Below are 14554 nucleotides of genomic sequence, written 5' to 3' on the forward strand. Positions count from 1 at the left end.
CACTGGTTTAAATGTAACTTAGATATTGGGTTTCACTATGTAAAGCGCTTTGAGTCACTAGAGAAAAGCGCTATATAAATATAATTCACTTCACTACCAAAACTCTGTAACTAAAATAATGGCTCCCTCATTCCCATACAATTGTTTGGGCAAAATTAAATTAGTGAACGTTAACTTTAAAAAGGCAACAACTTCTGTTGGCTCACAAATCAATTGAAGTTTTATTGATGGTATCCATACTATCGAAAATTGGATCGATCTTCAATCCCTAAAAGGCAATATTACTTTTTTGTAATTTTTCAATCAAAAGTGCAAAATCCATCCATCCGTCCGTCTTCTTCCGCTTATCCGAGGTCGGGTCGCGGGGGCAGCAGCCTAAGTAGGGAAGCCCAGACTTCCCTCTCTCCAGCCGCTTCGTCCAGCTCTTCCCGGGGGATCCCGAGGCGTTCCCAGGCCAGCCGGGAGAGATAGTCTTCCCAACGTGTCCTGGGTCTTCCCCGTAGCCTCTTACCGGTCGGACGTGCCCGAAACACCTCCCTAGGGAAGCGTTCGGGTGGCATCCTAACCAGATGCCCGAACCACCTCATCTGGCTCCTCTCGATGTGGAGGAGCAGCTGCTTTACTTTGAGCTCCTCCCGGATGACAGAGCTTCTCACCCTATCTCTAAGGGAGAGCCCCGCCACCCGGCGGAGGAAACTCATTTCGGCCGCTTGTACCCGTGATCTTGTCCTTTCGGTCATAACCCAAAGCTCATGACCATAGGTCAGACCTGAGCATTCTGCGGCCCGCGGGCCGCATCCGGCCCTTTGTGCGTCCCTGTCTGGCCCGCGTGAGGCCAATTATAAATTACAAAATAAATTTAAAAAAGTATCTATGTCGAGTGTGCAATACAACGGTGCTGCTTTTGTTTTGAAAATCAGTATTTGTATTACTTCCGTGTGGACGTATGCGTGTGCGTGATTGTGAGTGAATGTGAACAGCTGCAATCACAAATTACAAAATAAAGTTGAAAAAACATCTATGTTGTGCGCGCAATACAACTGTGCTGCTTTTATTTTGAAAAGTATTATTTATGTGCGTATGTCCGTGTGTAACCTGCGAGTGAAGGTGCACATGCAGCGACAAGTGATGCACGGTTTACACCCGAGACGCTAAAAAGAGAAAAGTTGATGACGAATGGCGTGTTTTCAACAAGACATGGACTGCACAGTGAAGATTTTATTCTATAATAATGTTTGTTTTTTAATATTTGCATATTAAAGTAGTTTTTTGTATTGTCTTTTTTATCAAATGTACTATAGCACTGTGTGGATGTGTAATGTGGGACTAGATACTTCCAACACAACTCCTATTTTGATAACAAAGCAAAGCTGCTAAAATTGTGAATACATTAACAGCCAAATTTGCTTGACAATTGAACAGTTCAGTTGTTTATATTTTCAAATAAAATCCGCTGGTCAATTTTATACCAATATTTGTTGTATATCTACAATACCATTATTGTCTCAGTTGTAATCTAAATCGGTGTTATGGAATATGACGATCAGTTCATAGCCAGAACACTGGCACTAAACATACGCTATGAACCACACCCCCCGGATTGTAAATAATGTAAATAATTAAATGTATACTCTGATGATTAACTTGTGTGATGACTGTATTATGCTGATAGTATTTGTACCATATTGATTTACGTGGCCCCGACTTAAACAAGTTGAAAAACTTATTTGGGTGTTACCATTTAGTGGTCAATTGTACGGAATATGTACTGTACTGTGCAATCTACTAATAAAAGTTTCAATCAATCAATCATAATCTATTGTATGTTTAACAGCAATTTTAATGGTGGGCATAAATACAGTATACAGTACAATAACCTTCGATTAAAAAAATACAACTAATATAAACTTTATTTTTTACATGTGAAAAGTAATCCTCTGTGCTCTGTTTTTCACGGTCCGCCTATTGTTACAAGAATACTCAGCACAATGCTCTGACATCTTTTTTCTTTCTGCTGCCCAGAGTAGATGCCCATTTCAAGATGGCGACCGAATTTCCCGCGGCGTCTATTCATACAGGATGTCTTTGAGTCAGTGCCACCTGAGGCTCGAGACCGGGGAGGTGATTAGAGGCGACTGTACGACCATTTCGTCATTTTAAACGTATACTGGGATTACTTTTATGCTTAGTGACACATGCTGGTATAGACTGACGAGGCATTACTTCGTGAAAATGTAAGAGGTCGCGTTGTGTATTTGACCGCTGACAAGAGTTAGCGGAAGCTAGCCGCTAATGCTATCAAGCTAACGTGAGCACGTCAGAATAACCTTAGCATGTCATGCTAGGCTCGCCCGGACTGGCTGTGCTTTTTAAATGTTCTTTTTCGTGTGTTTATCAAAGGAGACGTAATTTACTTTTGAGCGTTGTTATTGTTGTGGTTTCTGTAGGAACGTGTTCGTGTTGTGGTTACCAGTTGTTCGAGGCAATTATTTTTTCCAGTTTAACGTTTGTAATCATTTCGAATGTTTTGCTCGCAGAAGCTAGCACATAAATTATCCGTCAATATCGGGACAGCAACTTATTTTCGCAACTGACGTTTTACTTTTGGTACTGGAGATGACTCATGTGGTTTCTATTAATGTTTACTTCCTTTCTCAAAAAGATTAAGTTTTGAAGTCCAGTCACTTATTCCTGTCGTTCCAGTGTGCCAGGATGTCTTTGACCGAGGACGATTATGTGGTCAGGATCAGAGGACTTCCATGGTCTTGCACCCAGGAGGAAGTGGCCAGTTTCTTCTCTGGTGAGTACAACCATATACATAATCACCGTCAGGGGCTAACAAGTCATGTAACCTGGCCGGGGTGGTTAGGGGGTTATGTTTAGGTTCAGATATCATGGTATCAATGTCTAAATATATATATATGTTTAAGTACATAATATGTTGGGAATTGACCGTCCGTCATGTAAGGAAATGTAAATGTTCTCTGCAGACTGCGACATCATAGGGAAAGTCAATGGAGTGTGTTTCACCTACTCAAAAGAAGGCCGCCCCAACGGAGAAGCATTTATTGAGTTAAAAACATCAGAGGATTTCAAAAATGCTCTTGCTAAAGATCGTAAATACATGGGACACCGATACATTGAGGGTAAGAAACATTTTCAAAACCTCAATGACCCCTGATATGTTTAGTATTAAACTATTTTTGTTTCTTATGAAGTAATGTGCCACTATATATATATTATGTACTGTACAGTGGTTTCTCAACATACAAGCACAGTGCATTTATGAGCGAGCTGGTAACTTATTAAACTCGCATTCCAAAGTCCGTTGAAATAAATTGAAAACAATTTTAATGCGTGCTCGGCCCTACCAAAATAATACCGCAATGTAGCATACCTTTTAAAAAAGACGCAAAGATTTAGACAAATTATAAATGGGTTATACTTGTATAGCGCTTTTCTACCTTCAAGGTACTCAAAGCGCTTTGACAGTATTTCCACATTCACCCATTCACACACTGATGGGGGGAGCTGCCATGCAAGGCGCTAACCAACACTCATCAGGAGCAAGGGTGAAGTGTCTTGCCCAAGGACACAACGGACGTGACTAGGATGGTAGAAGGTGGGGATTGAACCCCAGTAACCAGCAACCCTCCGATTGCTGGCACGGCCACTCTACCAACTTCGCCACGCCGCCCTTATAAAGATTGTTTGAAAAACATTACAACAGCATGTAATACAAACAACTACAATAGGTTTGTATGAAGTATTGTAGGTTTGTGCTACATGGCCGAAAAATAAAATGTCCAAATTTTCACTAAAAAATAGTTTAATGTTTTTTTTCCCCCTTACTTTTTAAAGAAACCAATGAATACAAATGACGGAGATAAACAAAGTTTAAAACAAGTTTTTCTTTTTTTTGATCGACTAGTAGTTTGAAAGGGCACTGCATACACTGCATCTTACTCTTGGAATAATTACATTTGAATAATGTTCTTTTTACACCAGATATAAATCATACGTTTTATGGAATAATTTTCCAAGTAGTAAATTAATAGTTTCCTCTGGGAAGCAATTATTCAGTATTGAATAAAGTACTTCTGTTAACAAAAATAGCATTGCTCTTTGCATGCAAATAAATAATAACCTCCAACATTGACATAAATAAAGTGAAAACTTAAAACCTCTGTCTTGAATAAAAAACTTCTGCAAATAAAAATGTTGTATTATACACTGTATGCAAATAAATTATCAAGTAAAATATTGAGAATACTCTAGTTTTAGTAAGTGGATAAAGGCAGGATTTTTCATTCACACATCTAGGCGGCATGTAGTGCGTCTGCTTTAATGATCGTTCTTTGCTTTCTCATCATGCATGGTATCATAAATGATTTACTACAGTAAACTGCCTCTTAGCCAGAGTTTGTGTGTTGTTGCAGTCTTGTTCCCCTCATCAAGCGTTGCATTTCACGCACTCAACTAGAGGCTCAGGTTTGAGATGCGGGGATAAGTATGTTGTTCTGCCTTTTTTAAACAAACTTTGCAGCGTCCAGTCAAACACTAGTATAAGCAGATGTATTAACAAGTCATATGCAAAAAAACAAAAACTTATTAAGTCTGGCAGATTCCGAGTGAGGAAACAACAACGACATGACAAAAGTTTGCAGCTTTTTTAGAGATGCTAGTTTTATAACAGTATTAAATGTCAGCATGTCTTTGGCGATTTATTTAACCACAATGTCTGTGAACTGTGAATGCACACAACTTTGCAAGGTTTTGTTAGCACTCACATGGCTTGTGTCCTCCAACGCCTCAGTGAGTGTGGTCAGGTGGGCGTGCAGGTTTGTTGTAGTCGCGCACATTAGGCAAACTGGCTCAAGATGAGCCAGTCATAGGCTCATCTTGTTCCAAAGGTTTGAACTGAAATATTGCCACATTGGTGCGGTGACATTTGGATTTGTGATAATTTTGTCCACGTTAGCTGGTACATGCTAACTAGTTGCACTGTGTGATGCTAGCTAGCGGGCCAGCGCCCCTGCCTCTTCGCACAAACACGTAATGAGGACAAGAGAATTCACCCCCTTCTTTCATTCCGCTATGGCAGAAACATGCGCAGAGCTGCTGAAAGCAACAAAAAGCGTTAATGTTTTTGAAGAATGTACATCACGATTTATCGACGCTTGAAAAACTTACCGACATAATTTTAATTTATTGTTGGTTAAATTGACTTATTGAATCTCGGCCCAGGCCTATACGTCACCTGTCTAACCAACACTTATGTTTGTTTCTTGTTTAAACAAAGCAGGAATAAACAGGTAACAACATATGAACTCTTCTTTGCACGGCACTGTTACAATTATTACTTCAACCGACAGTGAAAATGCTATTAACCTAAAGCAAAACAAAAAGCAGAGACAGCTCATACTCGTAATTAGTCGCTAGTTAATCTAGAGGTTGTAAATAAAGCTTAGATTTTTTTTTACTCGCCTGTTTTCTTTATTGAGTTCAACGGTGCATGCCCACGCGTCTTCTTTATCCTCAGTAGGACTTCAATAGTGCAACAATAGTCTTCTGATGCTGTTCACACTTGTTCCACAATTTTCAAACAAAACAGATGAGCGAGCTTTAATTCCAAAAGTAAAACAAAGTGTGGTAAGACATTTGTTTGCCTCTACTCTCTTCATTCCACCACCAATAAACCCAAACCAAACTCAAATGTATTACCTGTGGTATGATAGCTGTCACTGCCTCTTAAAGGCACAGTACACACTCTTTCACCAATACATTAGATCGAACAATTTGCACACCAATTGTACCCCACTTTAGCAATCTTCTTTCCAAATGAATTTACTAAGTTTTAACCAAAAAGTACGGTAATCAAAAACTAATCATGGCAACTATAGCCTTTGGCCTCAACAGTAAAGGTACCACTGTACGGTATATTGTAATTCAAATTTTGCACCCAATCGGTTTCAGGACATAGGTCAACTTCCAATTTGTTAGATTAGAAAAAAATGTTTTAACCACTATACAGTCAGGTTTGAATTTATATTTTTAACTATCATACAAGCTTAAAAACAAAATACCTTCTGTTGAATAATACTGCACAAAGCTGTGAATTCTCGCTGTATCATTGATGTCCGCTTGTTGCCAACTTGCAGAATAAGTTATAATCTCCATCACTGTCACTCTGTTTTGTGCAAACAAGTTTTATTGTTTATGCGTAGTCTTGTTTCTAATATGTACTGTTATTTAGTTAAACTGTAAATAACTATTGTGTGTTTGTAAAATAGTATTCAAGTCAAACCATAGCGAGATGGACTGGGTGCTGAAGCGTAGCGGCCCTGAGGACTATGACAGCTCCAGTGGCTGCATGCTGAGACTCAGAGGCCTGCCCTTTGGCTGCAGCAAGGAAGAAATAGTTCAATTCTTTTCAGGTACACATTTTTGAACATACAATGTCACAAGAACCACATACCTAACCCGCTTTCATATTGCACTTTTTATATCACACATTGTTTAGCAACATATGTGTAATGTAGCTCAACACTCTTCAACCAAACATGCCTGAATGCCTAAAATACACAAGTTTCAGAGGCTCACTAACTTACCCAGCTTTGTAATATTTAATTTGCTGTGATAGGGAGGATTGCATGTGTGCATACAAGTGTTCATGTATGTCTGTGCTTGCAGTATGTTAACTAGATATAACCTTGTTTTAATATTTTAGCATGTTAATGGAAAGTATCTATGAACTATGCAAAAAAATAATAATTGAATAGGCTGGCTAGATCAGGGGAAACAAATGATGCACGACACTGATCTGGGGTCAGCTCCATTGCCATCCAAAAGTGATACAACATTCATACCTGTTTCGAGAAGAATGACTGAGCCTCCCGAGTATGACACAGAATTGGACATCCCAAACTACACTCACTTCTTTAGGTACACCTGCAGAATGAGTTCCAGGCTAATGATGTCTTTACAAAGTAGTAAGAATGCTCAGTTTAAGGTGTGCCTAATGTTGTGGCCAGTCTGTCAATTGCTCACGAGATACAACAATTGACCTCTGTGGCGTTTACTGACTCCAGGCCAGTGTTGAGGGCTTATTCCATGTAGTAGTCATGTCAGACACTGTACTTATTTTGAAGAGATTGTAATGGCGCTGATAAAATGTCATGTCCTCCACTTGAAAGCTCCAGCAGGTGTTGTCTGCCTACCGACTTATGTATTTGTGTGCTTGGGTTGAAGGGTTGAGAATCGTGCCAAATGGGATTACTCTGCCAGTGGACTACCAGGGGAGGAGCACAGGGGAAGCCTTCGTGCAGTTTGCCTCAAAGGAGATAGCAGAAAAGGCTCGGGGAAAACACAAGGAAAGAATAGGGCACAGGTGGGACAGACGGCAAGGGGGACGGGCTGCTTCTATTCTAGTCTATACTGGGGAATGTGTAATGTTGGAGGGTCTGCTAGAATTACTATAATTTGTTATGGGTCAAGTTTGTTTGTATTTATTGGTCAAATCTAAAACCTAATGTATTGTATTAGAACATCATACCAGTCATTCTTTAATTGGGGGGGATTAGCAGGGCATAGTGGAGGCTGTTGGGTGAGTTGGAGGTATAAAAAGTTAAAACAATCCTAACTGTGAAGGTCTTTTTGTCTTGTGCTTATCTCTTTTTTTTGTGTATGTGACTTGTCCAACATGAGCCATGTCCTCTAAACCCTCTTGCCTGCCCCTTAACCCTCACCTTGCAGATATATAGAGATCTTTAAGAGCAGTCGTGTTGAGATCCGATCCTTCTACGATGAGCCCCGGCGGGGGATGGGGGGCCAGAGACCTGGGCCCTATGACAGACCCATAATGGAGGGACCCAGGGGTGGATATTTTAACTCTGGGCCCGGACGTGGTGGCTCTATGGGGGACAACATGAGGGGTGGAGGCGGCTATGGAGGAGGTAAGCACTTTGCCTTGGAGTGTGATCAACATGCAGCTGGGAGAATGTATAATCGTTTGATTTAAGGTAGAACATGCTTACCGATGCTAGTGGAAATTTTACAATCTTTGAATGTAGCGGTAAAAAATGGATGGATGGATGGGTTGTGACTGAGAATGGGATATATATGTTTAGTATTAGTATTAGTAGTAAGTATATGGAACCAACCGCTGACTGTCCTATCAGAATTAACCCTTGGGCAACCCTAGGGCCCAAAACCGGCATTACATGTGTTCCTTATGTCAGCGTTAACCATACAGCTGCCAAAACATATTTGTTTCTCATGGGCAGCAGCGGTACTGAGATGTAATACACTTTTCCACCACAGAAGTCCAGAGCTAAACTCAGTTTCTTAAGCACAAAAATTAAGACTAAAGTTGTGAAGCTGTGTTTTCATTTGCACTTTAAAAAATATTGACAGTTAAACATATTTTTATGTATTATAATTTCAGTTAGAATTTATTTTAGCACTGTAAATGTATGTACATGTATTCTTCATTGGTTTGTATGAGCCCCTTCTGCAGTATAATTGATTAGTATTTATTTTTGTAATCAGCCTGACCTAAGCCTTGATAATCTTTGATTAACACATGAGGCCCTTTTCCACCAAAAGTTCGGGAACATTTTGTTCCTGGAACATTTTGTTTCTGGAACATCTAGTTCCTAGATCTATAGGTTCCTGAAGAAGTGTTTGGTTTGTGTTTCCACCGCATTTCACAGTTCAGGGTAGTTTTTACAAATCAGGCTGATGACGTATGGAGGAGTGGTTGACCATATTTCTATACTGATACTATGTAAATAAACAGACAATATTAGGTCACAGTTCTTTCACTAAAAATTAAGTAAATGAAATACAAAGCAATAATATATAAAACGATATAATGTACCGAATTGTTTATAAAACGTCAGGCTTTTTGTCCGCAATGTCCAACAGTGAGAAAGTCATCCTCTCGGTAAATGATGAAATCATGAGGATCAGGCAAATCTTTTGGGTTCATTTCAGCTGTAAATAACAACCTATAAATAATAAATGTCAGGGTTTATCTCACGCCGACAACACAAACACGTTGTTTTAGCTTGTTAGACATTCTGTTCACTCGGTTTGAGGCTACTCAAAATTGATTGTTACAGACTACAACATGTAATAAAGTAAATAATTAATATTTCATGTTATTTACCTTTGTTCTACTCATGTGCTGCCTCCTTTATTTTCCACAGTTATCCAATCAAATCTCAAGAGTAGTAAGCAGCTCAGGTCGTTTGTTCGAGTCCGGCTTACTGTTTAAAAGAGTCCATCCACTTCTCATAGCTTCGCGTATCAAAATGAAATTTGTAAAAACTAATAAACAACAATAAACTGCATGTAGTTTAAAGTAGGGATGTCAAAGTTAACGCTGAAATATTGTCAATTATTTTATAGACATTCTGGTTGAATCCTCAATTACAAAATGATTACCAGACTGAATATTACATTTCATTAATTAATAGGGAAGGTTCAAACATTGCCATGCAACAATATAAAGACCATTAACTTGTACAACATGTAATGTACAGAATATCAGAAGCATTTATTCAGGTAGAAATATCACAAATTACAGCTGGAATAGGCTCCAGCCCCCTGTTACCCCAAAAGGGACAAGCGTTAGCACATGGATGGATATTACAAAAACATCACATTATTTATGCCTAAAACTTATCTAAACATGGAAGCGTAGCTCCTCCGCTGAATGCAAATGCTCCTAAAGCAGGAATACAAATTCTGTATTTCTACAAAATCTGGCAAAACACCAACACATAGTAGGCATTTTTTTAATTGTCATTAAATCATGTTTGCTCTGTTTGTGTTGAGCTGTTTAAAACACCATGTTTAAAACATTTCATTAAAGAATATTAATTGTCCGTTAATGGTGTTAAAACTGAAAATTATCTGTCTAGGGTACTTATTAATGATGAAAGATTTGGGATAGGCTCCAGCACCCCCCCCCCCCCCACCCCCCCCCCCCCCCCCCCCCCCGCAATGGACAAGCGGTAGAAAATGGATGGATGGATCTGCGATTAATTTTTAGTTAACTATGAACAAAATGCGATTAATCGCGATTAAATATTTTAATCATTTGACATCCCTATTTTAAAGACTGGCTGAGTAAAAACACTCCCAAGATAGTTCTACTGATCAGCGTTCTTTCCTGTATGTCGAGAGCTCCTTTCGTTCTTCTTTCACTATGTTGTCAAGTTTGTTGTAATAGAAATACACATGAAATAAGAAATAAACAAGTCGCTGCATATATTCCAATGGTGGTCATGTTTTTTGAAAAATAAGTTTTAGGAAGACCTCCAAGTTTGTTCAACCAATCAGCGTTCGACAGCAGAGCCCGCCTACTAAAAGGTTCCGGGGCGCTTCCAAAAGTCCCACCCAGCAGGCAGGAATTCCGAAAGGTTTCTGAAGAACCAAATCTACCCAGGTCATTTTTGGTGGAAACACAGGGGGAACTTTATTTACCAGGGTAAATGGGAAAGTTCCTGTAAAAGTTCCTGTGGTGGAAAAGAGCCGATGGTTTCATATTATTTGAAAAAGTTAAAAACCAACTCTGGGGCGGCATGGCGTAGTGGGTATTGCAACCGTGCCAGAAACCGGAGGGTTGCAGGTTCGCTCCCCGCCTCTTACCATCCAAAAAAAAAAAGAAAATCGCTGCCGTTGTGTCCTTGGGCAGGACACTTCACCCTTGCCCCCGGTGCCACTCACACCGGTGAATTGAATGATGAATGATAGGTGGTGGTCGGAGGGGCCGTTGGCGCAAATTGCAGCCAAGCTTCCATCAGTCTACCCCAGGGCAGCTGTGGCTATGAAAGTAGCTTACCACCACCAGGTGTGAATGAATGATGGTTTCTACATGTAAAGCGACTTTGGGTACTTAAAAAAGCGCTATATAAATCCCAGGTATTATTAAGTAGGTTACCGGTAAATATAAGTATTCAATATGAATGAAATCAAGAGTAAAATTACTAATTCAATATTAATATTTGATTGGACCCCTCTCTCGTGAAAAAGTTGGGCCCTGTGGTCAAAAACTTAATATTGATAGAAAAATCTGAAGTTGGTAAAAGATTTCAAAGATGACAGTTAAAAAAAGAAAGAAAAAGACACTTAAAGGGGAACTGCACTTAAAAACAATGTACCTATCGTTCACAATCATAATGAGAGACAAGAACACAAGGTCTTTTTTTTTTTGCTTTCTAACATATACAAATCAGCTTGTTTTAAGTGTCTAGCAATGCAGCTAATGGGAGCAATCAATTCTGCCTCTAAATCACTCTAAAAATGCATTGAAAAACCGTCAATACTTAATTTATGTTCCCTAACCTGTATAATAACCCAACTATAGCGACATTGTTATTGTAAGAGTGAACACTGAGGAAATCTGTTTCTATTGTAGTAACACATCACCATGCTTTGGTATTAGCCATAAAAGCTAACTACGGCGAGAGATAAGGTAGCTTCTATAACACAAAACGCGTTTGAGTTTGTAATGCACAACACTGCGATACGACACCAATTTGCACTGATTGAAAAACATGAACAATCATATTACAGTATCTGTAAAGTATTAGCCCACATTTCATGTTTTTTTGTACACAGCTGAACTGTGTACAAAAAAGCGTATGTACAGTAGTTGTAATAACATGCATGGCGTGCTGCGTGTATCATGGTCAATATTAAAATTGACTCACTCGATGAACAGTTGTTGGTCTGGTCCAGCTGGCCGGGGACGTTTCCTGTTGATTTTGGGTATGCAATCCATTTATGTTGAAATAGTTTGGCTTCAAGTTCTATATTTATAGCGTCAAAATCGCTTTTATCTCCCTTTCCTGGGTTCCGTCTGCTCCGACGTCTCGCTCGTCCTTCGTGCTCACTTTTATAAGCAGCAGTATCTTAAGCCTCAAAAGTATAAGGTTTTAAATCCTCATTTGTCCAAAAATAGTCGTCTTCATTGTCTGTTGCCAAGTCTGCCATGATTGGAAAACACACTCGTGTTTGATTCCGAAAGTAGAACAAACATGTGTTGCCAGAAGTCAGACGTGCGCTGCTATGGAAACAAATCAAAACAAATGTGTGGTATAAATCAGTCGGTTTTAAAAATGATTAAAATACGCTAAATATTGAACTTATTACATATTGTTAAGAACGTGTCTGTTACTACATTATATATACACTTGCAGTGTGTGTATAAAACATTGGAGGGATTTGAAGGCTACAACGTTGACTCCATTAGCTGCATTTTCAAGCGTTTTTGTCATCTTTAAAATCGAAAAAAAGACATGTTTTTGTCTCTCATGATTGTGAATGATAGGCAAAATTCCAAAAAAACTGCTTTAAATGAGCACATCCCTTTTGGATCTTAAGCGGGAGTGTGTACAGTCAAGCTTAAGAAATGGTGCATCATAATTAAATAATATGATAAAGTTTAATATTTGCGTCAGTTAAAAAAATAAAAAAATCGAAATACCTTTTGTATTATTTAGGTCCAGGTCTGACCCATGAAATAAACTAACCCCAGCATTGTTGTTTATTAGAATATTTCAGTGGTCTGCTGTGCTTTCTCTACTGATCCTTGCCATGCGTGTCCAGGTTACGGCCACAGCTTTGATGGCTACAACGGATTAAACAGTTCCTGCAGCTTTGGAAACTGCATGTTTGACGAACGAGTGAGAGAAGAACGTGGCTCAAGAGGTGAAGTACACTTTGTATGGAACACCTGCAGTAGTCCTCACCTAAAATGAGTGTGTTGTCCATTCAGAAGTTCCTAATACACACCAGTCAAAGTGATCAAAGCTAAATGAGACAATGTGATGGTTTCTCCACTATAATCACACACAGGTGCGTTCTCCAATATGTTAATTGTGTTTGTTTCAGGGATGGGAGGCCACAGTCTCAGTCGTCTGGCAGACGGAGACTCAGCCTTCCATGGGGGCCATTTTGTCCACATGAGGGGTCTGCCTTTTAGGGCCAACGAGGGAGACGTGGCTAAAGTAAGAATGCACTCACACACATTTCCTTGTCTTACCAGATGCTGGATTACACTTTGTTTTCGTTGCAGTTCTTCTCGCCTTTGAACCCACTGAGGGTCCACATTGACGTCGCTCCAAATGGCAAGTTGACAGGAGAGGCGGATGTAGAGTTCCGCTCCCATGAGAATGCAGTTTCCGCCATGTCCAAAGACAAGAACCACATGCGTATGTCCTATGTCTTCTTGTATTTCATCCAATTATTATCAGGATGGGAATTAAAAATATTTTTACGATTGCAATTGCAGAACAATCCAGTTCTTTGATTCTCTTGTCAATTATCATTTGGAAAAAAGGACACCAAACTGGTTGATTGGCATCAACTTTGATTAGTTGAGAAGAATAATTGAATTGATTCCAAGTTATGCCAATGTTTCTGCATATTGGTGGTATTTCCCCCTTTTGATGAAATATACATTTGCAAATTTTATAACTTTATAATTCTTTCTCGTGAATTTTAACTCAATTGTTTATGCCACTTGGGTGCCGTATGTGATGATGTCATTTGTGCTCACAGGAGCCAATAAGCGATTAGTTTGGCATACACCAGGAACAATGTTTGATTCCCATTCCAAGTTATCAATCCATGAAACTGATAGACTACTTTCTCTACAGAGCATCGCTACATTGAATTATTTCTCAACTCAACAGCCAGTGGAACCGAAACAAGTAAGTTATTAATAATCAAATCCACTTTTAGTGTTCTATTGTCTGTTAGTAATTGTGGTTCTTTTGGCATGTCTCAGGTCGTGGAAGTTACTATGGTAACTCAGGAGGAGGCTCACGAATCAGTGGGTTGCGAGGCCTATACTGATATTATTCATTACTTCCTCTCGTTCCTCCCCCAAAAAATATTTTCCCAAACTTGTGAGCCCAACTGACATTTATGCCTTCATCTCCAATTCTGAAGCAGTTGCACTTTTCCTTAAAAATGTTTGCCCTTGTTGCAGTCGTGACACTGCATGAGACGAAGACGGACATGATTACGGTCTGATTTACTAGGAATCTTCTGTTTTTCCACCTGTTGGGGGAGTGATTAATCAACACATTTTACTGTAATGCCTCAATGTCAGGACCAGTCACTGTCCCTTTGGATCACATTTCTATAACTCTTCAAACAAGAAGCCTTTGTTTGTTTGGCTACTTATGTTTAAGGCTGATTCCAGATTTGGTTTGCTCCTAAGGTTCAACAAGTTTGTGTTTTCTTTTAAACTATTAATCTTTGCCAGTTGATGATAGAATCTAAGTTAGTTGTTGTATTTGGATGACCAAGAATGAAAGTGGAAGTCTATATTTCACCTGTAGGACATCCATGCAATTGTTGTACATTTGGCCTAATAAATTTTATATGTAATACTGACCTGTCATGTTTCTGGTTGCATGTACATTTTTATTAAGTAATGTTAAGGTTGTCAAAGTTCATGTGATAACGCATTGAGCCACAAGCAGGAAAATAACGATTAGAAATCAACAAAAAAAAGGTACATGATGAAAAT

At 39.2% G+C, this 14554-nt stretch overlaps 1 protein-coding gene across 6 annotated transcripts; it reads left to right on the forward strand.

The window, feature by feature from the left end:
- Nucleotides 1–1992: 1992 nt before the first annotated feature.
- hnrnph3 (heterogeneous nuclear ribonucleoprotein H3 (2H9)) lies at nucleotides 1993–14412 on the forward strand. 6 transcript variants are annotated; one of them, XM_062026080.1, is made up of 11 exons: nucleotides 1993–2121; nucleotides 2704–2800; nucleotides 2991–3146; nucleotides 6294–6437; nucleotides 7252–7390; nucleotides 7756–7955; nucleotides 12622–12723; nucleotides 12907–13022; nucleotides 13091–13226; nucleotides 13674–13727; nucleotides 13805–14412. In XM_062026080.1, exons 1-11 carry the CDS (start codon nucleotides 2080–2082, stop codon nucleotides 13870–13872), a joined length of 1254 nt encoding a protein of 417 aa, XP_061882064.1. In that variant the 5' UTR covers nucleotides 1993–2079; the 3' UTR covers nucleotides 13873–14412. The 6 variants fall into 6 exon arrangements, with proteins under 6 accessions (XP_061882064.1, XP_061882070.1, XP_061882075.1 ...); XM_062026086.1 differs by having other exon boundaries at nucleotides 2014–2137; XM_062026091.1 differs by having other exon boundaries at nucleotides 2085–2234.
- The last annotated feature ends 142 nt before the right edge of the window (nucleotides 14413–14554 follow it).

Source organism: Entelurus aequoreus, linkage group LG02 (genome assembly GCF_033978785.1).
Source record: "Entelurus aequoreus isolate RoL-2023_Sb linkage group LG02, RoL_Eaeq_v1.1, whole genome shotgun sequence".
NCBI classification, from domain to species: Eukaryota; Metazoa; Chordata; class Actinopteri; order Syngnathiformes; family Syngnathidae; genus Entelurus; species Entelurus aequoreus.